Genomic DNA, 27,618 nt, shown 5'->3' on the forward strand with positions numbered 1-27,618 from the left:
TAATAACTGACCATTTTGACCCCACCCCAATACCCATGGGATCATCAAATGAAAATGTTGGTAAAGGGGCTACCTGCTCTTTCTAAATACATGTATCCATTTAGTTTCAATTTCGTGTTAATAGCACCAAGATGCTATTTAAAAGTGTTTTACACATAAACACTATATACTAAATTTGGCCCCACCCTGGGGTCAGAGTCTCTACCCTGGGTATCATGAAATTTTGGTAGAAGCCTTCCTGCTCTACATCACTATGCATGCATTTAGTTTGTCTTCCATATGTATGGTTGTAGGGGGAAAAAAAGATTGACAATTGGTCAATTTTTGTCCCACCCCTTAGGCCCTAGGAGTCCTGAAATTTACAGTTTATGTCCCCATTGTCCTTCATACCAAATTTGAAAAGAATTGGAATAGTAGTTATCAAAAAGTTAAAAATGTTCAATTGTTAACACACAACGACGTATGACAACCAATTGCAATAGGACCTAAAAATGGCTGTAAAATGAGTTTACGTGTACAGGGTAAAAGACAAAAGAAATACAAACACTTCCTCCTCAAAAATTTATTACATCTTTCAGTCCATAAAAAACTGCAGACAATAACTGCATCTATACCTTGATGCAGTATGCATGAATTTCAACAAAGTATGATTACAGTTCTAAAGTTACAGTACAAAAATGTGTTTTAGGGCTAGTTCACACTGCAATGCTTATACAGATGAATCTAAACCAAGTTCAGAATAAATCCAATATGGGTTACGAATTAAATATTCATGATACATCACCTAGAATTGATATAGCAAAACCTTTGAACCAAAAATTTTCTTTTTCCTATTTTAACCAAAAATAGGCAAATGAGATAAAAAACAAGAAATTTATTGAACGCTAGAAATCCAATACTTACAGTATGAAAGAAAGCAGAAAAAATATTGTACGTTAATACTATTCTGAATCCAACTTGGTCCAAAGTGAACTGGTCCCAATTAAACACAAACTATACATACATATGAAACAGTTCTAAAGAATACAAGGTAGGGAAAAAAATAGGTCCATGGGCCACAATGCTCACTCAAGTCACCTTGACCCTGCTGTTCTTTTAAAAGATTTTGACCCTCTTTATTCACAGGAAAATTTTTGACACAATTTTAGCCCTACGGGATTACGACTTAACCCAACTTAAATCCACTCAACATAGGGATACTTTAATATTATTATTACTAAATTAGCCTTGCTGTTCTCGATAAGAGACACCCCCCCCCCCCCCCCCCCCACACACACACACTTTATGTATTAGGCAAAATTTGATCCCAAGGGTAAAAAATTTGGTAAAAAAAGCAAAAACTAAACTTAATCCACATTCATGTAAAACTTTGAATCCCAATTTTTTCTACCCCAGTTGTTAAATTACCCCATCCTATTTTTATCTTTTATTGATTATCTCCTGTTGGAAGGGGACATGGTCCTTCATTTGAACAATTTTGAATCTCCTTTACCCAAGAATGCTCTGTGCCAAGTTTAGCTGAAAATGGCCCATGGGTTCTAGAGAAAAAGTAAAAAATGTGTGAAGTTTGCTGGACAGACGAACCAACTACAGGAGATCAGAAAAGATCACTTGAGTTTATAGCTCAAGTGAGCTAAAAATCACAAATATTTCAAAGACACACCTTGATATGCATTAATTCCTTCAAAGTTAAAAAAACAAACCATATACTCAGACTCAATTTTGTATCTTTCAATTTAAATTTAAAGAATAAACAAAAAACATGTTTTATGCCAAAAAGTTTTCTGACTTTATAGCATAAAACTATTTACATCTCTGGATAATGCCAGGTCTGAGGATCCCTCTCCTATATATTGGTAATGAATAACTGCATTGCAATTAATGTCCACAATGTAATGAACATGGTCATCAACAAGATTTCACATTAAAATAGAGTAAATGGGAACCGAGGAGCAACACTTCCTGACCGACCTCTCGACTAGATTCAACCTATCATATCAACTATCAATATTCAAGTGTGTAGTAAACAACAACTATAACATAACAAAGCGCTGCTTAATGTCAAGATTCATATATATACAGCAACACATTTACTTTATGCAAACAGTTGAATGTAAAGGGCACTTGCACATAACAAAGGCAAACCCCTGGGCTCTATCACGAACTTGTACAAAATACTGAAAAGTGTTACTGAATTAAACTGGATTTACTATTGTAACTGCCCTTGATTGCTCCTTATGAAGTTTTACTGAAGAATTATAATTATTGCATCCTATCACTGGAATTGTTGTTGAATATCATATGAAGGGGAAACATGCATGCTACAGTACATGCATCTGAATTTTTCTAAAAATATATTTTCATAATACAAAGTGGTAAAATACTTAACTGCACCATAGAAATGAAGTAAGCTATCATTTCAAAGCCTGAATCTTGTTGAAAGAGTTTAATAGCTTTAAAGTGTGCAGAAGATCCAGAACAAAGAGTACTTTTAAATTTACTGCAAATATCTTCCAGGTACCTTCCATTTACAATACATGCATGTAACAGGAAGTCACACAATTTAAAATTTGTTTGAATAGCACGTTTTGCAATATATATACCAGTATCCGTATTAACAAAATGTTTTATCATACCTACATGTACATATTTAAAATGTGGATTTCAAGTATATGCAGTAAACATCAATATTGCATACAGAGATTTGCTTCCCTCCTTTTTTATTTTCTCTCACTTTGCTCTCATCCTGAATGGGCAAATTCAATCTTCGGCAAATTTAGATAAATGATTTATAGCAATTTAAGGCAAGATCAAAAATAACATGGGGTGACTAGTAAAACTTGGGATTTATAACAGAAAACAAATATCTCAGTTACTTTTATTAACATTCAAATGCTCATCTTTTCTTAAACAATTTATAATGATGCATTCACACACATTAAAGCTCATTTGTTACTTCACAGTTATAAACAGAAAAGCTGATGAAAATGGAGAAGTTCAGTAGGAAAATAATAATAGGAAAACTGTTTGGAAAACATGAATTGAAAGTTATGGCAAGTGAGTAATAATATAGAAATCTACCTTGGCATACAAATTACATGTATACACTGTTCAAGATTGATCACAAAAAAACCATGAAACTCTATTGCAAACAGGATCATGAACTGATGTTGATTATGCTTGCATTTTCAAATTGACACTTACATCTCTCTAAGCTTTATTTAAAATGGTATGAAATTAGTTACTAATGGGATGCCAAATAAAAACAAAAGTATTGCCAATCCTTTGATGATGCAGCTATGTTTCCCAATATAAATCGCCACTAAAAACATCATGTAGAATATCAAGACCCTTATCTAAAAGTCCCAGGGTTTAGAAACTGTAGACAAAATAAAAAAAAAATACACATAAATTAAAAGGAGTATTGCATAAGTTTTCCTTTTAATAACCTTGTATATCATAACACACAAGAAAATAACTAAAACAAGAGGTTCATAGGCCACATCGCTCACCTGAACTACAGCTTTCCTGAGTAAAACATTAAATTACAATTATGAGCCCCCCTATAAAGACATACCCCCACCCCAACTTGTAATGCAATTATTGAGATGAATTTCAAAAAAGTTCTTAATCACCCTTACCCTATCTCCACTTTTTTTTTCCTCTTAAAAATAACTTATCTCATCTTGGAAAAACACATGGCCCTTTGTCTGAAGAAACATGAATCCCCTGTGCTAAAGGATGCTGTGGCAAGTTTTGATGAAATTGATAGAAAAAAATTGAAAAAGTGAACAGTTTATAGAAAACAGATTGACAAACTTTGATTAGAAAAGCTCCCTTGAAATAGCTAATGATGCTATCTTAATCTTTATAAAAGTAAATGGCAGTGCTTGAATGGCTGTTATTTGAATACATATTTTATGTTTGTATGAATAAACACAAGTTTTAAAAGCAATTTGGTACACTAAAACTTTGATCTGCAGTTAATCTTTACCAGCTACTTTGCTATGATACCATAACGGAAAAAAAAACAAAATCCAGAAATTCAGGATCCAACGTCCATCTAAATGCTGCCTTTTGTCTAACAATCTTGAGAGTTTACAAAAAGAATAATCTGTCTGCCAACTCTGCACTGGGCTCTTTGTGAATATTCTGTCCCACCAGATAGGCCAGCTTGTGGGCATACTGAAATAAAGAAGAAATTCTTGTATCCGACATCGATTCCTGAAGAATTTACTCGACATACCGTATAGTCCTTTTCTTTTTTTTTAAATAAATAACCACAAAGGACCTCCTCACTTTAGCTGTAGCTTGTGGTCCCTTTTTACCTTCCCTCTTTTTTCAAAGAAAAATTGATTCATCTACTCTATTATACAATGTTCCTTTGATATATTGCCCCCTCCCTCCTTAATGTCACCCTGCTTATTGCCTGAAAACAGATTTCCTCCTGTGTTAACACCCCAGTTGTAATGCCAACCCTACATATTGCCATATGCCACTGATTTTCACAAACCAGGTATGGGTTGCAATCCTTTAGGTACAGTGCTCCTAAGATCTGGAACTCTTTGCCAAATGAAGCTAGGCATCTTACCACCTTAAATCAATTTAAAAGTTTTATTTCCACTTGGTCTGGCCCCACATGTAAGTGTAAATCATGCAGATCTTAGGTCCATTGTACATAGCTTTATATGTTGCTTCTGCTCTTTTTATCTATGCAGCGTTTATGTGTGTGTCTGCATGGCTCAATAGACCTTTCTTTTCTATTTTTACTTTTATTATTTATCTTTCAGTAAATTCCATCAGCAATGAAATTTTAAATATTTACATGATTAATTTACTACCATCATTTATTTTAATTATATTTAAATTATTTTCAAAAACTCTTATACTATACAGCTTTTACTTGAAACAGCAAACATAGCTAATTGGTTTGAAATTTAATGATGCTTTTTATACATATACTCTTGCTTGTAGTATTTTATTTCTTCCTCGTAGTTTTATGCTTTCGTATCTGTATATTCTTGCATGAAAGTTTTCTTTTATTTTGTATTCTTTTGTTAATCTGTGATATGTCTGTGTATATGTGTACATGCATGCTATGTGTCTTTGTCCTTGATATACTTGAATGTGATAGTCGGTTAAAAAGCTCTACAGAGCTTGTGTTTGACATGTTGAATGTATATAGTGCCGACTTTAAATAAAATTTACTTTACTTTACAAATGGTCAAATTTTATAGGGTTTACAGAGTTTTTGAAATTTCTTTTGAAGTGTCAGACATTTGGTCTGATACTGTTAGAAATAGTGTCAGCCCAAACAAAATTTTGTCAGTCCAGAAAAAAAAAATGCATCACTTCTGAGGTTTTTATAAATTTTATCTATCATCAACTAATTGTATTCAATCTCCATATCAGCTCTCGCCATCCTGTTCATAAATTCTCCTTTCATTCTTTTACTCACACTCTGAATCTTCCTCACTTTCACTATTTGAGTCACTTTCTTGCTGTATTTCTCTCTCACCCTCTGTTCTCTCTCAACTTCCACTTTTCTCTCTTCCTCCACTCCTTTTTCTCCACTTTTCTCCAGCACCCTTCACTTCTCTCTCTATCCTGTCTTTCCCTCTCAACTTCTTTCTCATCTTCCTCTGCAATCGTTGTGACCACTCTTTCTCTCACTTTGGACTGGGTATACTTGGTCCTTAGACTTTGAGCAGATGATGTCACCTAAGTAAAACTGCATCAAACAGAAGCAATTATCTCCGAGCTTGCCAGGCGGATTAAAACAATTTGATCGGTTTCTTTTCTCCTCGTAGGTCCTCAACAGATTCCTCATGTTTACATTTGAATGTCTTGCTGGGTTTAATGGCGGTTTAAAATTTTATGGTTCACATGGCCACCATTTTCCCGGTTAAAAACGGACTTTGATCTAGATCTTTTATCAGCCATCAGAACCGACAATTAAGTTGTATCAGACATTTACTATTATTATCGGATAATCCGACATTACCAACACTTTTCAAGAACTCTGGGTTTACCCTTAATAATAATGCCATTACGGTACCTAACACTCATCGGTAATCACACCTGTACTTTGATAGCGGTGCAGTGAAGTATGACAGTTTGGACAAGGTATTCAGGTAGCCAAGTTAATTAATAATAATTGCAGAATTAAACTCGAGATATTTTAAATATTTATACAGAATGGAGTCCAAATAACTTAATGGTATTGAATTTCTTTTGATTGCTCAGTGAATTGTCCGTAATTGTAAATTCGTTATATTGCCACCCCAGCTTTATTGCCGAAATTGGTCTTGAATGAAAGTTGGCAATATATCGAGGTAGGTAAATATCAAATACTGATGTATCTCCTGTAAGTGTACAGTCCTTTTCCCCTGGGATATTGGAAGATAAGGGTAGAAGACTGAAGTTTTAAATGGTCATCTTTTACCTGAAAACTACAGAATTACTACCAGAATTGATACAACTTTCAATTATTCTCTGCTGGGTGAAGGTCCTACAACAATGCGCTAATTATATAACATGAACGGATATAGAGACTGTATGCCTGACATTAAGAGAGAGAGAGAGATAATGACAATATGTGTATTCTTTGTCCACACGAGGACGTAATAATAGGAAAGGGGGAGGTGTGTGCGTGTATGTGACCCCTATTTGGTATATATATACAAGTAGTTGACAATACCATGCGACCTGACAAGTGTTTCAAGCACAAGTGTGACAGATTATCACAGAACTGATTTAATATTCACCAGGTCAAGATGAGGTCAATACAGGTAAATAAGGTAGAGAGAAAACATACACTTTTCGCAGATTTTTATGAATTTCATCACTAGCACAAGATTGTCCAGTCTTGCCTTTTGGATATAATTTTCTTTATTACACAAAAGACTTAAAATAGGAAAAAGAAATCTGGACAACCTTGTGTTCGATGTAAACAAACTCTTAAAGACCGTTCATTCGATGAATATCAATAGATTTAACAAAAAACAGACAAACCTTATTTCAAAGACGGCATAGCTCTTAATGTTAACAAACTTTTCAGTAAAATAAAATGCCAAACCTCTAAGTTAAGGTATTAATGAACATCTTGGGGCATTGTAAATTGCATCATTCAAACACTGATGTTTTACTAAATCATCGGGGGTCATATCTCACAATTAAAGTGGGGCGGTCCTTTGGCAGAGATACAAGGTATGCCATTAATTTTGGTGGATAAAATTTTGGTGATGTGATTTTTATTTATCTATGTAATGTACATGTAAATTTAGCAATTTTTACTCTGATGAATAAATCTTCATATCTCCTGAACATTCATGTAATAAATTGTTTATAATACCAAAACAAAGCAAGACTACAAGAGGCCCACAGGCCTAATCGGTCACCTGAGTACTAGTGAAAAATTATCATTACTCCCAAGGGCTATGAAATCTAGAAAAAATTTCCTGTTCTGAATATCTAAGCTAAATTCTAACATTCAGCAAAAGTATAAAATAAGATGTGTTCTTACAACTTCAATGCCCTCAAAAGTGATACACTGATGAGAGACTTTAAATAATATAATAGGTGTATTAACATTAAAAATGACTAATTTTGGCCCATCCTAGAGTCAAAAAACCCTGGGTTGTGAAATTCACCATCTTTTATACGTCCTTTTCTGCTATCCCTAAGTATGCATTTAGATTTTATACAGTATCAGCAACTTAAAGATAAATACTGTATACTAAGTTTGGCCTCACCCTGGGGTCAGAACCCCTACCCCAGGGGTCATCAAATTTACGACTACCTGCTCTTTCTAAATATCAATAACACTAAAGATGTTATTTAAGTGCTTTACACATAAACACTATATACCAAGTTTGGCCCCGCCCTGAAGTCAGAACCCCTACCCCGGGGGATCATGAAATTTACAATTTTGGTAGAGACTTTCCTGCTCTACATCTCTATGTATTTAGTTTTTCTAACACGTGTGTGGTTCTTGAGAAGAATATTTTTGAAAATTGGTCAATTTTGGACAGTTTTTGTCCCATCCCAAGGCTCCAGGAATTCCGAAATTTACAATTTATGCCCCCCCCCCCCCCCCCCCCCTATATATATTAAGAATATATATAAGTAAACTCAGGTGACCTAAAAAAGCATTTGAAGTCTGCTCATCTATACATTGTATAAAGCATTTGAAGTCTGCTCATCTATACATTGTATTGAGCTGAGATAGCCCTGGTAACACAGCGCCGTCAACGTATTGGAAGGTAGAAACAATGAAATACAGTGATATGATAAACAGTTTTTGCATTTCCATTCTCTTTGAATGCTATTTACTTGCTTGTTTTTGGATCAACCAAACCCTAGCGATTTAAATGTGTATCAGAGGCCTGCATATTTTGTGCCTTACGAACTATGAAAGTACAATGACTCAGACTTATTGTAATGTCACAATAAACTTCATCTACCTTGATGTTAAATTTATGGAAAGTGCATGAGGCTGCCCAAGGGGTGAAATATGATGGGGAGATGTTTGAGAGAGAGATATGAAGTTTTATCATCCCTGGAACGCGACTGTCTAGACCAATCAGATTACACGTTGCATAGAATTCTCGTACTGATGTATAACAATAAGTTTTGTGCAATGCATTACATAATATTAATATTCTATTGATCTACTTTTGTGTGTTTTTGACCTGCAAGAACTGATTGACTTGTGCAAGAGATAGGTGAGCATTGATGAAGGTTTATTGCCTCTGAGTGCTCATGTTATTATAGAATACTGTTGCTTACCTGACAAGGAGCAGGTACTCTAACTGTACCAGGCCAGTTGTAATAGAGATGGGTCATCTTGTAAGACAATCTCTGGAGATGATCTGGTTTCATCTCAAAACTGTCATGAACACAAATGTAATGAGTGGGGGAGACAGTGCCTTGTCTCACATGCTGAGACACAATGAAGAAATCATACCTGCAAAATGAAAACAGATTAGTAGTATATTTCTAGTAATGACTTACAAAACTCTAGACAAATCATTTTGCTTTTGAAAAAAAGTTTTAACAATATTCTCTAAGTATTGCATAGCAATATCTAAGTATTAATCAGGGATGTGACTGAATTCCTCAGAAATCAGAGGAAAACTGGTCAAAAAGGGAGGAAAACACCTCACCCTACCTGGAAAAATATCATTTTCTGCCACTTTCGATCAAATCCAGAGTGTTTCATTTATTTTGAAAATTGAGCAAATCAGAGGATTTCCTCTGAAAAGAGGAAAAATCACAACCTGGTTAATTGCTATGCAATAAATGTCCCCTATCAGCCACAAGTCAAGCCATTTGCGTAATATTCAGGGTGTGATCCCCTTCTAATTTCAATGGTATCACTTTTTGCATTTCAATTTCATGGTCAAAACTTGTCAATGATCATCTGCAAACAAATATGTCTTTCTTGTCATATAAAACAACTCTTCATTGATATTCTCAGCCTCGAATTCTATTGTAATGTTAGCACTACCCTCATTTCTGTACAATGTAGCATATCAAGTTTGGCAATTTTGCCTCACCAATCATTTTCAACTTCTGTTGCAACATGATGTCTAAATCTCTTATGTTTACATAAAAAAAAAAAACACCAAGAGGCCCATGGACCACATCGCTCACCTGAGTCACCTTAGCTCATATTTAAAGATTTTTCCTATATATTAACATGTAAAACTTTTATCCCTATTGTGACCCCAACCTACTCCCGGGGGCCATGATTTTTTCAAAATTGAATCTGGACTATGTCAGGAAGCTTTCATGTGAATGTAAACTTTTCTGGTCCAGTGATTTTTCTGAAGATTTTAATGATTTTCCCTATATATTTGTATGTAAAACTTTGATCCCCTATTGTTACCTCATCTTACCCCCGGGGGCCATGATTTTAACAAACTTGAATCTGCACTATGTCAGGAAGCTTTCATGTAAATTTCAGCTTTTCTGGCCCAGTGGTTCTTGAGAAGAAGATTTTTAAATGACCCCACCCTATTTTTGTGATTGTCTCTTTTTGAAATTGGCCCAGTGGTTCTGGAGAAGTCGAAAATGTAAAAAGTTTACAGACAGATGACGGACAATATTTTTTTTGGATGGGTGGTGGTGATTTGGAAAAATATATTTGTATGGGTAGTGGTGAGTTGGGAAAATGTATTTGTATGGGTGGTTGTCTTCTAGGTTAAAAAAAAATGGGTGCTAGTGAATTATGATTAAAATGAAGACATTAGAGATTGTGAATCATGTTGCATTTCTTTTATTACAAAAGAAGAGGAATAAGAAAAGCGGAGCTATCCTACATTACGTACGAAAATAAATTGATAAATAGGCAGATAACTCTATTCAAAGTAAATGTTTCAGTTTGTGTAGAAATGACAACAATAATAAATGAAAACAAATGTTTTCTGTTGGAGTGACATGATTAGAAGTAACACCATCTCCAGATATGATCTATTAAGTGATATTTTTAGCGAACTTGGAAGGGAACGAGAAGAAAATTATATATGAGTTAACAAAGAAGTTGCAGCCATAAGCCCACCAAAACATGTTTCCACATTTTAATCAGCCAATGGCTTTGGCAATTAATGTCAGGTCTTTCAAGGTAATAATAATATCCGCATTCATGTAAAATTTAAAAAAAAATGTCCGAATTTTCTCGGAACGTTGTGATGTGCCACACGTGTATGAAACACCACCATGTACAACCTGTTTTAACACATCATAGGCTTATGTCACAGCCAAGGCTTGAACGTACATGTACAACACTGCTAGAAGACCAAATGCTAAACACAAGATCACTGCTGTAATGTAATAATTTTGGTATGAGCAAACCTTCTCCTTCTCTGTTAACGATTAAAATCAACACACTTAGGATGACATTACAGGTTTAGTTTGGCTTGAGAGTGGATCACAAATTACAATATCAACGTTTGAATATTTATTCACATTAATGTAGTCAAAATTCATTTAAATTCGGGTAATTTGTTCACGTAAATCACCACAAATTCTGTCTTATCTGGAAAATAGTTGCATGCACATAGCATTATGACCAATATGAACTTGTTGAAACTAAACTCTACCACTAAAGAAAAATCTTGTTATACAGATGATTTCAGTATTGAATTCTTAATTTCGTTTGCATGGGTGGTGATGGGAAGGGAGAATCTAATTGTATGGGTGGTGGTAGCAGAGGAAAATCTAATTGCATGGGTGGCTGTCTTAAAAGTGCCTCCTCCCACCCATCCCCCCTTCCTCCATATTTTTTTTTTGCTGGAATAGCCCTAATCTCCCAAAGGGTGTTGTTAATAGGTATAAATTACCTCTTTCCCAAGTGTAAAAAAGAAAGGGCATGACAAAACCTTGGGTATTCTCTTCTCTAGGAGTGTGCTTGACCTTTTGACCCCAAAATCAATAGGGAACATCTTTGTCCCATGGGTAATCCTTATACATGTATGATATGGTGACTGTAGGTGGAAAGGAAAACGTTTTAGAGCCCGGAAACCATTGCGTCTACAGACGGACAGACCTCATTCCAGTATAACACCAACACCCCCACCCCAAACTTTGTTTTGGAGGAGGAGGAGGGGGGGGGGTTAAAAATGGAAAAAAAAATTCAAAATTTCAAACAGACAAAAGGGTGATCCGAAAGCTCAAATGAGCAAAATTGTCCTGGCTCCGGGATCATGAAACCATCTTAAAGTTAAGTGAAAATTTTGACCTTAAATTAAGATTTGGACTTAACTAAGATTGTTAACTTAAAAATGCATCACAAAACGAACTTAAGCAAATCTCAACTAAGATTGTCTTAACGAAAAACTTTGTCTAGAATATTTAATTGCTATGGCAACAGGGAATTTTCTGCGTAAAGGTAAAATAGGATATTAAAAAAAAATGAATGAATTTAAAACATAGTCAGTAACTAAAACATTCAGTTTATGATCACTGACAGTGGCAGACACATACATATAGCAACATTCCCCACCCACCCCCCTCCTTTCTTTTGTTCTTAACCATGAAAATGTACGAACGTTAAATTCAATGCCTTTATATCTATTTTGGCTTAATGTGTGCTAGCAAAGAGAGATAACTACAATTAAAGTATTTCCACCCTCCTATGATGTCATAAAAATTTGCAAAATCCTTGATTTATTTAGATTTATGCATAACAGGAACATAAATTTTGTTGCAAGTTTTTTCGAATGGCTATTGTAAGAAATTTTGTTAAACATGAAATATTTAAAGAATCTTAAGTTTATATATATGAATAAGGGGCGAGATCAAAAGTTCAATGTCAGACGATAAACTAAATTAAGTTTTTACCAAGACACACACACCCCTCTCCCCTTCTTTAAAACTAAATATGATGAATGTTGAAATTAATTCAATAACAAGAAAAAAAAATTCGCTTATAAATAACACTCTGTATACCTTTTTTACTGTTTATTCACAAATGAAAGTGTACATTAAAACTATTAAATGATCATTCAATTATTTCCACTGAAGTGTAATCGATGTCAGATAAACTTACAGGAGATTTTATCCCCCTCCTCCTAACTATTTGAATATAGGTTTTTATCCGATATCGATCTTTTGATCTCACCCCTAATCAATGTTTTAAAATATGGAATCCAAGGGCAATAACTCTATAACTCTGTTTCCAAAGATTTCTTTATTTAGTCCATTAAGCGATAGATTCCCTTTATTTTCACAGAAATTTTGTATATTTTGAAAAGAAACGATTTCATGAAATTGTTATGAATGGTATTATATCGTTATAACCAGTTTATGTGAAATTTTGGTAATGCTGTTTAAGGAAATTTCAATTTTCTGACGTTGATATATGATTCCGCTTACATGTATGTGTATCTCGCATATTAAAAAGTGTATGACATATGTATTTTATTTGATAATTATTTATCAGTTTGAACTCTAATAAACGGAAATAAATACACCTTCTATACTTTGATCAGATAATAATGCAAGTATGGGGTTACCTTAATAAGATTTAATTTAATTTAAATTCGGGCGCGGACTGCACATTATTCATGTGCAAATGCAGATTACATGTAATGTCAGGTAAATACATGTACTACCATAGTCATAACTTTTAGTGAAACGGCCATATATGTACATGCTATTTTCACATTTATGTCAATAGTTTACGAACTACGATCAGTTAGTGAAACAGACAATCAGGCGATCAATCCGGCGATGACCCCATTAACTTATTTTGATCACACTTCTCATATGAAGTCATATATTTATTTGTATATGCCTGCTCTAATTTTTTCCAGGCTAGTGGTGCTACTTTTTGATCACAGGGGCTTGACTTTTTCTCTGTAAACAAACTTTTCACATGAATAGTTTGCTTACAGAAAGACAATTTTTTCATTATGTTTTACAACATTAAGAGTCTGTGTTTTCTATCAACAGATCTTAAATGAATGACTTGTCCGCTTCTTGATCGGGGGAGATGTCAATCTGATTAAAATCAGACTTCTTAGATCTGCGCTGTATACTCTAAGTAAGAAGATCTGACATAACCTGATTAGGGGTCACCTTCAGATGAACTTTATGTCAGCCAATCAGCGCGTCGGCTTTGAAACCGTCGGTGTTTACAATTCAAGGAAAACGGCTGCGATTGTTTGGTTTGAAAGAAAACACATCACAGTTAGATGCGAAGTCACAATGCAACGTTGACTGGCGCTATATTCCTCGCGTTAATTAAGTAAACTAATTTGAAAACTATTCAAATCGTACCCATCCCTATTCATACATAAATCGCAATTCACAATTATTTTGATTTGGGTGTATTTCATCTCGTACGTTTTGTTGTTTGTAAGGACGGAATAGATTAGGCATTATTGCGAAAGTTTAAAATTCCTTATGTGAGAATATACAATTTTATAGTGTGCAATAAACATCATGGGAAAGTGATTACTACAATTTGTTTACAAATTGCTGGGAACTGCCTAAATAGCCATCATTGTCTGTATGGCGCAATCTGACTGGCTGATAGTTCTCATGAATATTCCAAGCAAAAGGTCATGTGGACATGACCCCCAATGGGGTTATGTCAGATCCTATTATAGCGATTGTGAGCGTATCCTAGGATCTGATTTTAATTAGATTGGGGCAGATGTCTTTATCAACGCACATCACTCTCATTTTCACTTGTCTCGGAAATGCAACCAGTGTGGCCATTTTGTATGAACTTAACAGCAGTCTTTGAAAATCAGGACAGCATAAGGGCAGTCTTAAAATTTAAGACAAAATAATAGTCTTAACTCCAAGTGATTTTTTTGTGATCCACTTTAAGGAGGTATTCTATATTGTCATAATGGATGACCTCCTTTTAAAACATGAATGAAAATATAAATATCGGCAATATTTGTCTATTCATTTAAAAAACCATCGCCTAGCTGAGTAGCTCAGTAGGTTAGCACGTTGACTGCTAAACTGTAGTTTTCATCCATCCAAATTTCTCTGAAATTGAAGTAGCATGCCTCTCAGACCAGTCTTAAGATTTAAGTATAACTTTATTGATTTAAGACAATCTTAAAGTTTAAGACAGTTTCATGTTCATGGGCACAGAAAACAAAGTTGTGACAGACATAGATGGACAGAGCACAAACTAGTTGTCTCCTGTGGCTCCACCAGTAGGGGACTAATAAAACATGTCCTTCCAGTTTAGTCCCAAGATGCAACATTTTACAATACAACATATTGTGAATTACAAGTAAAAACTCTTACTTGTCTCTCCTTGTAATTGTGTCATCTACAATGCTTCCAGGTGGAGGATTCTCAAAGCCCCTGTCACCCTAAAAACAAAAATTGAATACTATATTGTTCAGAAGGGAAAAGTTGTCAAGTTGCACTGCATTTTATAACTATTATGTTCAACAACAGGTCTCTAAAACTTCAACATTCCTTGAAATCTAAAAATATTCAGTCATGGTCTGAATCAAAAGTGAAAATCAGTTTTTCTATAAGCTAATTGCTTCATTGCTTGAAACTTGGTGATTTATACACTCTCCATAAAAATTTCAAAAATGACCACTTTTAAAAGGACTGACTGGTTAGCGATTTTTGAAAAATATATTTTTGATGTTAAATGATTTTCACTTCATTATACTAGCAGATTTTATAATTTACTGGTCCTACTGATTGGTGACTAGTCTGGCTGCCAGAGGCAAACAGCTGAGTTGCAAAGCGACAAGGGATGGGGTAGAGGGTGAGTGAGGGGGCTTGCAGAATTTAATAATTACCAAATCTTGAGCCTGTATTCACCCAATGGAAATTGTGATATAAAAACTGCAAACTTTACTCTAAACAATGCTAGAATCAGAAGATTTGCTCAAATATTCATCCTTCTACATCAATTTAGTACATGTAGCAATAAAGAATGAAACAATCCTCAAACAAGAACAACAAGAGGCCCAGGGGCCTTATAGGTCACCTGAGTATCATGTAACAACCTTCCAATGTTTGAATTAGGTTTGTGTTTAAATATAAGAATTTTACTTTTGGATGGAAGAAACATTGAATAGCTATGTGGTCAGCCCCGCCTTTGCACCAGAACCCCTCACCCAGGGGCCATAAATTTCAGTTTTGAAAGAAGCATCCTTGATCATCATTATCATACTATTAGTTTGTCTACTTAATACCCAGCAGCAGAGGAGAAGATTTTCAAAGAAATAAAATGCATTTTCACTATATGATCAATGGGGCCACACCCTAATACCAGAACCCCTGACCCAGGGGCCATGAATTTCACAATTTTGAAAGAGGCATCCTTGCTCATCATAACCATGCTATTGGTTTGTCTACTTAATACCCAAGGACAGAGAAGAAGATTTTCAAAGAAATAATGCATTTTCACTATATGACTTATAGAGCCCCACCCTAGCACCAGAACCCCTGATCCAGGGGCCATGAATTTCACAATTTTTAACAAGAGGAACTGTGAGCAATGCTCACTAAGAATACCCCCCGCTTACCCCAATCTCCCAAAGGGTGTTGGAAATAGGTATAAACTACCTCTTTTCTGAGTGTTGCTACTTCGATGTCCAGTGCGCATGACCTTTGACCTTTTGACCCCAAAATCGATAGGGAACATCTTTCATCCCATGGGTAGTCCATATGTATGATATGGTGACTGTAGGTGGAAAGGATAACGCTTTAGAGCCCGGAAACCATATTGCTACTTCAATGTCCAGTGCGCGTGACCTTTGACCTTTTGACCCCAAAATCGATTGGGATCATCTCCATCCCATGGGTAGTCCATATATATGATATGGTGACTGTAGGTGGAAAGGATAACGCTTTAGAGCCCGGAAACCATATTGCTACTTCAATGTCCAGTGTGCTTGACCTTTGACCTTCTGACCCCAAAATCAATAGGGAACATTTTCATCTTATGGGTAGTCCATATGTATGATATGGTGACTGTAGGTGGAAAGGATAACACTTTAGAGCCCGGAAACCATATTGCTACTTCGATGTCCAGTGTGCTTGACCTTTGGACCCCAAAATCGATAGGGAACATCTTCATCCCATGGGTAGTCCATATATATGATATGGTGACGGTAGGTGGAAAGGATAATGCTTTAGAGCCCGGAAACCATTGCGTCTACAGACGGACAACCCGATTCCAGTATCCCCCCCCCCCCCCCCCCCCCCACAACTTATTGCGGGGTGTACAAAGAGGCATCCTTGCTCATCATTACCATGCTATTAGTTTGTCTACTTAATACCCAGAGACAGAGAAGAAGATTTTCAAAGAATTTCTACATTTTCACTATATGACCAATAGAGCCCCACCCTAACACAAGAACCCCTGCCCCAGGGGCCATGAATTTCACAATTTTGGTAGAGGGCTCAACGCTCATTATAATTATGCCCCCAGTTTGGCTTCTTGATGTCCAGGAGTAAAGAAGAAGATTTTTTAAAATTACACTCATTTTGATGGTTTTTGCCCCACCCCTCAGGCCCCAGGGGGGCAGGGACCACAAATTTCACAATTTTTGTTCCCCTCCACCCACAGATGCTATATGCCAAAATTGGTTGAAATTGGTTCAGGGGTTTCAGAGAAGAAGCTGAAAATGTTCAAATGTTAACGCACGACGACGGACAAAAACAGATAGCAATAGGTTACCTGAATGAATTCAGGTGACCTGACCTAAAAATATAGGAAGCTGTTATCAATATCAACATCAGAATTCTTGAAAACCACTGTTCCTCTGGTCCTGGTGGACAAAAAAACTACTATCACCAGTCCATGGTTTTTTTTAAAAAATAGATTGTTCTTTGATTTATTCAGGTAATTCTTATTTTGTTCCATTTATGTTTATCAGTTTACTAAGCCTGCTATAAAAAAAAAAGAAGAAAGAAAGAAGAACCCTATCATGGAAATAACAATCGGGACAACAGCCAGCCATATGAAAACGAAAAGTGACCAGAGTACATCAGCAGTAGTAGAGATTAGGCCAGTCTTTTTTTATTTTGAAAGAAAACATGTACACCCCCCCCCCCCTCCCCTTCTGCGACTGAATTCCTAAGAAATCAGAGGAAAACTGGTCAAAAAGGGAGGAAAACACATCACCCTACCTGGAAATATATAACTTTCTCTCACTTTAGATCAAACTCGGAGTGTTTCATTTTCACACCCCTGTCCCTCTCAGTATTTGCTAATTTAGTTCAAAGTTTGACAGGTCTTTCAAAAATAAGTCAACAGAATTCAAATTCAAATTTCATCGGTAACCCATTGATATATTCATGTATAAATTTTCAATTTAGCTTCAGGAATAACCAAATAAACAAGAGCAACGCCAACGTGGCATAATACGCCCGTAGATTTTGCTCAAGGAAAACATATTTGAGTGGGATTCATATTTTAGTGAAGTTAGCACTTTCCTCTGTGAGCTAATTCATTATTATGCTTGTAGAAATGGATATCAAGATATAAAGAGGGATAGCCTTAGAATGCGCTACTTCATAAATATGCTAACGGTTCGGTTTGTATCCTGCCCACAAGGTTTTCCTAATAAGTGATACTACGACCTTGACCTTTGACCTTGAAAAATAATAGGCACCTTCCTCTCATCATGATGATTAAATATACCAAGTTATAATATCCTGGAGCTTATGGTTCGGTTTGTATCCTGCCCACAAGGTTTTCCTAATAAGTGATACTACGACCTTGACCTTGAAAAACAATAGGCACCTTCCTCTCATCATGATGATCAAATATACCAAGTTATAATATCCTGGAGCTTACGGTTCGGTTTGTATCCTGCCCACAAGGTTTTCCTAAAAAGTGATACTACGACCTTGACCTTTGACCTTGAAAAACAATAGGCATCTTCTTCTCATCATGGTGATCAAATGTACCAAGTTGTAAAGTCCTAGGGCTTATGGTTCAGTCTGTATCCTGCCCACAAGGTCCGGACAGACAGACGGACGACGCCATACCATAATACGTCCCGTCTTCGACGGGCGTATAAAAAGAAAAGGTCCTGAAATCTGAAAAATGGTCAAATCCTTGAAATTTGCGGGCTTGGTGTTTCTGCCATATTTTCTAAAACCATTTTCTCATCTCCTCGATATGGAAAGTTCTTTATATGATTTCTGAATCAGGTTAATCTTTACATTGTAGTGATATTAGCTCACTGCTAAAATACATTACGATACCCTTAAGAAAATCCTAGCATTGATCCTCTTCTGTACAATGACTACACACAGTTTGGGATTGTACTCTCCTCCAAAATTTCCAAAGCACTGCTTCAGCTGTTGAACTTCATGATCAATATACTTGAGATCACCATCTCCTACACCATCACGGAAAACTACAATCTTCTCTGGGAAAACATGGTTCACCTGGAATTTGGATGTTTGTTCTATGTAAAACTGAAGGTAACATATTAATGCAAGCATAATGTATAATACTTTAGATATACTTTTTTGAAAAATTAAGCCAGTATATATATACAGCTTACTCCGGATATATTGAAATTCTGGGGACCGATCTTTTTCTTTCAATATAACCGAAGTTCAAAATAAGCGAAATCGGAAATGTCGACCATATCGGAGGCTTCATTTGGCATCTCGATCCCGATTACGAAAGCAGAAATATGAATTTATTACATTACACAATTTACAACATTTAGATAATTGATTGAATTTAGTCCACTGAAGATTTTTATTTAAAAAAAAAATATGTGAATTTTGTTAACGTTTTTTCTTATTGAGCTGACCAAGAATGAATATTTCAATTTCCGATGTCTACAAAAATTTCGTCGTCTACTTTAAGTAGCGTCTGTGTATAATCTTTTTTTATTATTATCAAATTTACACATACAATTTCGAGGTTGGTTGTATGTCACATTTTCATCCGGAATTTCGTTTTTGCTCTCATCACCGATATTTTCCTTGCAGTATGTACATGTATATAATATCAGAAGTAAGTTCTTTCCTGGAAACGATCGCCGTGAAAACGTTGGACACACATGTACATGTATGTCTAACATCAGAATTCCAGAACCAGTCTTTTTATAAATAAAGTTCACTAACATAAACAAGTGGCATCATGTTGTCAAAGACATTGTCGTTGTCTGCATAAGATGCTATAGACTTTATTTGGAGATTTTAATGTGAACCCAGTCGTGCAAAAACTATTTTTAATGCACTGTGATAGTGGTAAGGTGTTTGAAATTACTGGGGTTAAGCAAAATTGTAATTTAAGATTTTGACTTCAAATTCTTATATCTATTGTAGTTATTAATTTGTATTTGGTGTCTAATGATAAAGTTTTCCTTTTTTGTGGGGAGGTCAAATTTTACAAAGGATCCCGTCATCAAGCTGTTAAAGAGTGACTATAGACATTTAACGTTCCGCTTACTTTGACGTCATAATCACTGTTACTATGATACTGCTATGTATACATTTTTGTAAAGCTTCTGAAGATGTAATGAAAGCGCTAAAGCTTTACGGAGGATTTCTGTGTTTTCTTTTCATATTTTTTAAATATATATATATATATATATATACATACATACACACACACACACATACATATATAGAGGTGTGTGTGTTAACTTTCCAATCAATGACAACATATCAGAGGGGGTATATCTCTAAATCTTATGGAATGGTCTTGGCTGTGAAGAATTTAGGATGGAGGTGCTTCCCCTTGAATAGTTTCTAGCTGAGTTTTTTCTACAGAAATTTTGTTTGAAAAGAATTGTGACTTTACAGATAAAAATGTATGGGAAATTGTTGAAGTTTCGAATAAATTTATTTTAAAAAATTCAAATATTATCTAGTGAGTGCATTTTCATACCTCATTTACCTGCAAGTTAATTTGTAATGACCTTGCAAACAGTATGAAACACCATCTAAATATGTTCTCTTTTGGCTTACCAAATTTCAGTTCCATATCTCATTTCATTCAAAAGTTATAACATTTTAAGCACAACATTTCTATTAAATTTTCTCATGAAATCCATCATCCTAGTGTTATTTATATAAAGGTAAGAAATTGGTGAAAGAGTTAAGAAAATTAGTCAATTTTTGCCCTACAACTAAGGGCTGTTCCAGAAATGATCAAATGGGGAAGGGGGGGGGGGGAGTTTTCATTTTTATTGTCGCTCTTGTCGTGTTGGTTACAAAACGTCGGAGGAAAATTGAAAACGTGCTTGCGAAATCGGAAATAACATAGAACTACAGTAAAACTCGAATATAGATATAGCGAACATGGATATAGCGAAATTACGGCTATAGCGAAGTGAAAACGATTTCCCTGGCAAATTCTTTATATTTTCTTTATAAAAATTCGCGTCTATAATGAACACGGATATAGCGAATTTACAGATATAACGAAGTAAATTCCTATTCCCCTTGAATTAAGAATGAACGTAAAAATCACCTTTTATAACGAATTTATTTTTTTCATTTTAAACACTTTGTGATTTTTAACAATTGTTTTCCATTGACATAAAGGATCCACACTTATTACAAAATTTCTCTTTGTACATTTTCAAAAAAGGTCGTTAACGCAAAACAATACTTACACATACATTTAGGAAATATATTGTCGGTATTATTTACTATTCTCATTAATTAAATTTGAAGTTTGATTGCATTTATTTTATCGTACACTCCTTTATTTGTGTAAATCAGCAAGTAAATGACAATTGCAATAGACTGTACTTGTATGTATGGCGCAAAATTTTGTTGACATTTCTCTCTCGACATGTTCTTGCATGACTTAATAATCCATCAAGATAAAATTATATATAAATCAATGTGTATATTTCTTGTATAAAAATATGTCTTCTCGAAAATATATAGGCTTCATTTCTCTTAAAGACGATAGAAACGCAAGTATATCGATTGCTGCTTTCTTATATAACTGGTATACATGTTAAAACAAATCAGTTTTATAACGAATTCGTTGTATTTGAATTGTGAATTCGCTATAAACGTATAGCGAATTATGCTTATAGCAAATTTTTATAGAGGGTCTTCAGAAATTCGCTATATCAGAGTTTTACTGTATTCGAGTTGTCGCTCTTTGTAGCGCATAACTTTCTATTTCCATTATGGCACTCTTCAAATTAGAGGCGCGTTTAGTAGGGTCCCTTGGGACGTGATGGCGGCGAACTCTGTTCTGTAGATTATTACAGTTTACAGTGCATCGATTTTGGGAATATTTTGAATCAATAGGTATTCCGTTTTCTAATAAAAATAGGCAAACCTTGGTTGATTTATGCGAGGGTACCGATGCGTTATATTTATCAGTCAGTGTGATGGTGATATAGAGGCCTCCATTAGAAGACGAACGATTCATGGAAAAACATATCCATACCCATTTCATGATAATAGCATCGCTTGGACTCCCAATCTTTCCAACATTCCCGTCATAGATGCCTTTGATTGTTGATGTGACATCGTTTCTTCAGAACTACTGTGATACAATATCGCACAGGCATTACCGCGTCATTGACCTAATATGTTGATGGTGCTACAGTTTGAGCGAGCGCAGCTTCATATATGTACATATTTTGTAATGTTCATGCTTTGATCAGGTTCAATTTAAACAATATCTATTTGCAAAATACTCATTACATGAATTTTCTCCCAGGGTTTTATATTAAAAATCATTAAAACATGTATACATGAATGTGATTTAAATATTTTTATGCTATATATACATTTTATTTCTGCTCCCTTCACTGTGACTTGCTTAACCTTTGATGCACGACCTGTTCTGAACTGTATGCTCTCAGCCTCTACTTTCCTTTTTTCTACTCTCAATCTTTTCAAGTTTGTAAAACTATGTTTAAACAGCACTGTCTTTGAACACAAAACGCATTTCAATATATCATGAAAAGTTAAAAATAAATTGATAAATTCAACTATTTGGCATGTATATGCCCCCCCCCCCCCATCTAATTAGAAAAATGAAATTCATATGATAATACGGAAGTTCCGAGTTCCCCAACAGTTCTTTCCCTTTATCGAACTCTTCCGTAAATTATGACGTAAAATATGATGACAGTGGGTACATTTGCTAATTACTATCGTTGTATTATTTCTTAAAAGATGATATCCAGAGTTTCTGAGACCATCCTATCTCAGGGGAAAGGCAACTTTAGTGAGTTTATGAATATTGGATAACAAAATGGCTCAAACAAATATTGTTAATTGCCATCTTTTTTTTGATAAAAGGGTCACTCAAATAGAAGAGGAAACGAATAATGATTTAATAGCCAATTTGATGATCTTATTCATCATTCTTCACGATTCTTATTCAAACAAATTATGCTTGATATGGCCAGAATATGCATACCAGTGATTGATATAAACAAAAGTTACGCTTTCATTACATTACCAGTCTTCGACGTTAACCGGTGGCCCGATGCCAGTAAAATCGGGATCCTAAAAATATTTAACCCAGGAGTCCGGCGGGCCTGTAAATGTTTTATTGTATGTGTTGTATATATTACAAATAAAGCGTGAGATTGACTCAGACATTCGCATCTATCATTTTTCAACCATGCTGCCTTTTCTGAAGTATAGGGAGGCACGGGCACTGGAAGTTAATGTAAATATATAGTATGTGCATGTATAAAAAATACATGCACATACTATATATTTACATTACCTTCCAGTGCCCATGTAGGGAGGGGGCTCGTCCGTGAAATTCAAAACCTCACAAGCGTATTTAGCACAACCATCAGATCCAAATAATAAAAAAAACGGTCACACAAGCCAAAGAGAAAAGAGAACGAAAAGCCATGCCCCATTGGACCAAGGGTGGGCCTTTGCTAAAATTTAATTCTTGAGAAAACAAAATGTTTTGTACGTGGTGATTACAAAACAAAGCAGATGTCATCTGCGAGATTAATATTTTGAAAAATAAGATATGTAATCCTTTTAATGTCAGTTGTGTATTTTCCTACAGTAGAACATACATGTATCTATAGTGTAGACTCAGCATGCAACACCTTGCAAATGACAAGGGGTCAAATTAGATAAAATATTTTGGGCCATTAAAATATTGTTCGGGCTTGCAAAATTATTATACTGGGAGGCCCGAAGGGCCTGTGCTTCACAAAGTTTTTCGTGAAGACTGCATTACGTAATCGTTATGTACAGTGCCAGTCTACGATATAATGTATACATTGTGTACCCACCATACGTCATAAAATGCGAAAGAGTTCGACAAAGGGAAATAACTTTTGGGTAACTCGGAACTTGCGTATTCCCTTGTAGCAATGGTATGTTCCAAAAGAGAAAATTAGAACAAGTTTTATAATATTGTACATAATCCTAGTTGTAACACAATGAAGAAATACATGTATTTCAGCATTCACATATAATCATTGAATAAAATTGCAACATCATTGATTTCAGCCCCTCTCCTGGAATGCTGTTGTTGTGAGGATACATTAATTAAGATCAATTTACAAAACTAGAATTAATTAAGGATTTTTCAGTCGTTAATTTATTTAGCAAGTGGCATGGGGTTGGTTATCGTGAGGGAGTGGAGGGTTGGGGTTGTCATCGTGGTTTGCATTACCGGACATGTTAAAAGGAAATGGATTGAAGCGCTTGTTATTTTTAGTTGCGGGAAAAAAACCAAAGACGTTAAAAAAATGTGTTCAATCTTGATTGATTTTTTGTAATTTTTTAAATAGCACTAATTCAGTACCTGTGATCCTTCACATATTCTAACAATTTTTAAGAAGTTAAGTCTCCCTTCTTTTTTTTTTTTGTTGCTAGAATAATAAATTCCTATTGAGAATTTAGTATTTTAATCGATTACGTATGCCTAATGTTCACGTAATAATAATGTCCCGGTAGTATGACTTTTAACAAGTACGTATTTAGATCAGCCACTGTCTGCCTTATTATGACGTACGTCAAAACGTAGACATGACGTCACACATCATCTTAGCCTGCCTTTCATAAACATTGCACTCCGTTAAACATTTCGCCTAATGGTGCACTAAATTTTGGAGCTAGGAGGCCACAAGATTAGGATGATATTCCGTGTAAGTTCACAATCATATTCCAAGGTGTGACTTGGCGAGATCTCAGCCATTTTTGACAAGGGACTTCTGGGATTGGCGTCAAAAAATTTTCCTTGTTAGAGGTTGAGATTTAGCTCGGATTATTTCCTGCGCTCTAGTCATTAGAGCTCGCAGTACGAGCCAGCACTTCGCGCTAGCTCGCTACTAGAATGTTTGTCCCGAAAACCTCGCGAGATTTGTAATGTTTTCATTTTTTAAAATATTTTTGTGGTGGGTCTGGTTAGGTTTTTTTTAAATTAGATGGGTCATTGTAAAATGAGTTTTATTAATTTGATGGGTCATGGGGCAATTTTTAAATTTTTTTTATGGGTGCTTGGTATATACAAAAGGTGCCTCCCTACCCCCCATGTATTTATTTCTGGAATAGCTCTAAGGCCCCAGGGGTGCAGGACTCCTGAAATTTAAAATTTATGTCCCCCTTGTCCCAAAGATGCTTCATACCAAATTTCAAAAGAACTGGAATAGAATTGGAATAGTAGTTATCAAGAAGTTCAAAATGTTCAATTGTTAACGCACGACAACCAAATGCAATGAGTCACCTGAGTTTACTCTGGTGACCCAAAATCTGAATCTGCAAAGCTAAAGACAATCTATTTTCACTTTAAAACTCTTGTTTAGTTACAGTAAAGTACCTCATGATATTTCCTGATAGAGGAGGTCATACAAAGCTTGAGTCCATCAATCAACTCCTGTCCTGGCATCTGGAGCACAGTTTTGGAGTACCAGCGACTGCACATTTTATTTGTGCTGGCAACAAATCCTGCTATAGACCTCTTATTGTGTGATTTATCATGATACACATCAATTCCAACCACCATCAGATTGCTCTACAAGTGCATTACAAAATATGATGTGAAAGAAATTGAATTAACTACATCCTTGTATATATATAAACCATACTGTATATGCAATATAAAATTTTCTAATTTTTTTTTAATTAAAGAGACAATACGTTGTATTTTGCAAAAAATATCGGTTGAAGTAATTTGAAGAGGTATATTGAGGATATATAATCAGGTTTATTGATACATTATATCTCACAATGTGTATCATTCACTGAAAATTATTCATTATTTCAATATCCCCCCCCCCCCCCCCCCAAAATAACCCTGTTTATTCTGTGTATAAAAAATAAAATTGTATTCTAATGCATGTCAGATTAGACAGGTTTCGCAGTAACACCTTAATTGGAAGAAGCTTTATTTTAGCCAAATTCCATCTACTTCCTAAAAATTTCTGCATTCCCATGGAATCCCCACTTATAAAATTGTTTCATTGTTAAAAGTATTAACTTAACAAAAATTATGAGATTCAAAAGCAAAAGGTTTTTAATAGTGTTATTAACAAAATTCAGACTTTAAATAATTGAAAAGATATGTAGACAAAAGCAGATAAAGTAAACATTATTACAAATGTTACATCCTTCAGACTCCTGATGTTTGCTTTATTAGTAACTTTCATCATCTATTTCGTAAGTTCACATAACGTAATGCATTCTCGCCTTCAACCTACTATCAATTCATGTACATAAAAACACATGCGACACAAACGTAAACTTATCAACCAAGTTAAATGAGTTCAGAAGATTTTTAAAAAGTACTTGCCAAGGAATTAATACCAATTAATGTTTCAAATCTTGTGTCATTACCTAGTTTTTACCCCTCTAATGATATACATATATATTAACATAACGCAAACTGATTTAGATGATTTTGAGCCGTAGTGCCTCTTTAACCATTTCTCTTTAATAAAAAAACAATGCAATTTGAAATTCAAATACCATTGGAATATCCAATCCCCACAGTTCACCTCCAAGTTTGCAATTTATTTGCAGCGCAATTTTCTGTGTTACACTCCTTAGTTTGTCTGGCTTAGCGATGGTTTTGGCAATGATAACCTTTGATACAGAAAGTACATTTTATTTACAACCTGGAACTGTACATTATATCTTAACCACATATATTATAAAGACGGGTTTTGAACAATATTTTCTTTATGTCACCAAAATAATAAGTGTACCTGAGATGGGACAGGCATTTCAACACAGCAGATTTTCTTAATAGCAGAGTATTTATCATCTCTGGATGTTGGACAAATGACCACCACACACTGAACCTTTAAAACAAGTCACAAAATCAAACATAGAAGAGACGACCAAAGGATATGATACAAGCATTTTATCAAAAATGTAAAGGATATCAACAATCAGGCCTGGATTTCTTGAAAGAAACTAAAGTTAAAACTTGGACTTAAGTCTGAGATTTTGCTCAAATTTTGACTGCTCAAATTTTGACTGCTCAAATATACGAAAACTTATGTTTGAGGTTTTTCCCCCTGCGAAATCCAAGCCAGTTCTGCTTTGTTCACAATTCCATTTTAGCCGATTTAACTGTACCGATGGATTGATGCTGTCTCTGAGATATCTGGTTAAAGTGTCCACACGATCATCACCGAGTTCACAATGTTTGGGTTTGTTACACTGAATGCCCATCTGTTTACAGACATTCTGCATCATGTTGATAAATTCTGTAGCTTTGCTGGTGTCCCTCTTGACAAAAAACACTACCCAATTCCTCAGATCCACTGAAGTAAGGACTTTGCTACGGGTAGCGTCCCTGCTCCAGTCAGCTTGAGGTCCAGCCATACATGTGTAATTATTGCCAAAAATTATCTTTTCTTGCGGAGCCAGTCTACCATTTATCTACAATACATAATCAAATGTGTACATAAAGAGTTTTATCAATTGTAAATCATAAAACTGAATTTTGAATGACTTCCACATATCTTTGGTTATTCATAATTTACAAAAAACATTAAGTCCTGAGCACATACATTAATTGCATTTTCAGCAAAGCTGAGTCCCCAGTTTGTCAGCTCCTTTTTGGCTTCTGGATTGCTATTCACAGCATTTATAAACTTCTTCATGGTGGCTGATCTTTGTTCTGGTGTCACTCGAGTATGAGAGGCAAGGTCCTAAATGAAATACATATGCATA

General features: G+C 35.0%; 1 protein-coding gene across 3 annotated transcripts in view; it reads right to left on the minus strand.

Moving 5' to 3' along the window:
- Window positions 1-547: 547 nt before the first annotated feature.
- The window catches only part of LOC125672405 (piwi-like protein 1), a 77,084-nt gene continuing 50,013 nt past the window's right edge, over window positions 548-27,618 (minus strand). For all 3 annotated transcript variants that reach the window (XM_056161827.1, XM_056161829.1, XM_056161828.1), the window contains exons 13-21: window positions 27,456-27,596; window positions 27,019-27,324; window positions 26,643-26,738; window positions 26,404-26,520; window positions 25,256-25,450; window positions 18,718-18,903; window positions 14,779-14,846; window positions 8,791-8,968; window positions 548-4,185 (exon numbers count right to left, since the gene is read on the minus strand). In XM_056161827.1, the coding sequence (XP_056017802.1) occupies window positions 4,099-4,185; window positions 8,791-8,968; window positions 14,779-14,846; window positions 18,718-18,903; window positions 25,256-25,450; window positions 26,404-26,520; window positions 26,643-26,738; window positions 27,019-27,324; window positions 27,456-27,596 (1,374 nt within the window). In that variant the 3' untranslated portion in view covers window positions 548-4,098. The remainder of the gene's footprint in view (window positions 4,186-8,790; window positions 8,969-14,778; window positions 14,847-18,717; window positions 18,904-25,255; window positions 25,451-26,403; window positions 26,521-26,642; window positions 26,739-27,018; window positions 27,325-27,455; window positions 27,597-27,618) is intronic.

The sequence above is a fragment of the Ostrea edulis genome, chromosome 4 (genome assembly GCF_947568905.1).
Source record: "Ostrea edulis chromosome 4, xbOstEdul1.1, whole genome shotgun sequence".
NCBI lineage: Eukaryota > Metazoa > Mollusca > Bivalvia > Ostreida > Ostreidae > Ostrea > Ostrea edulis.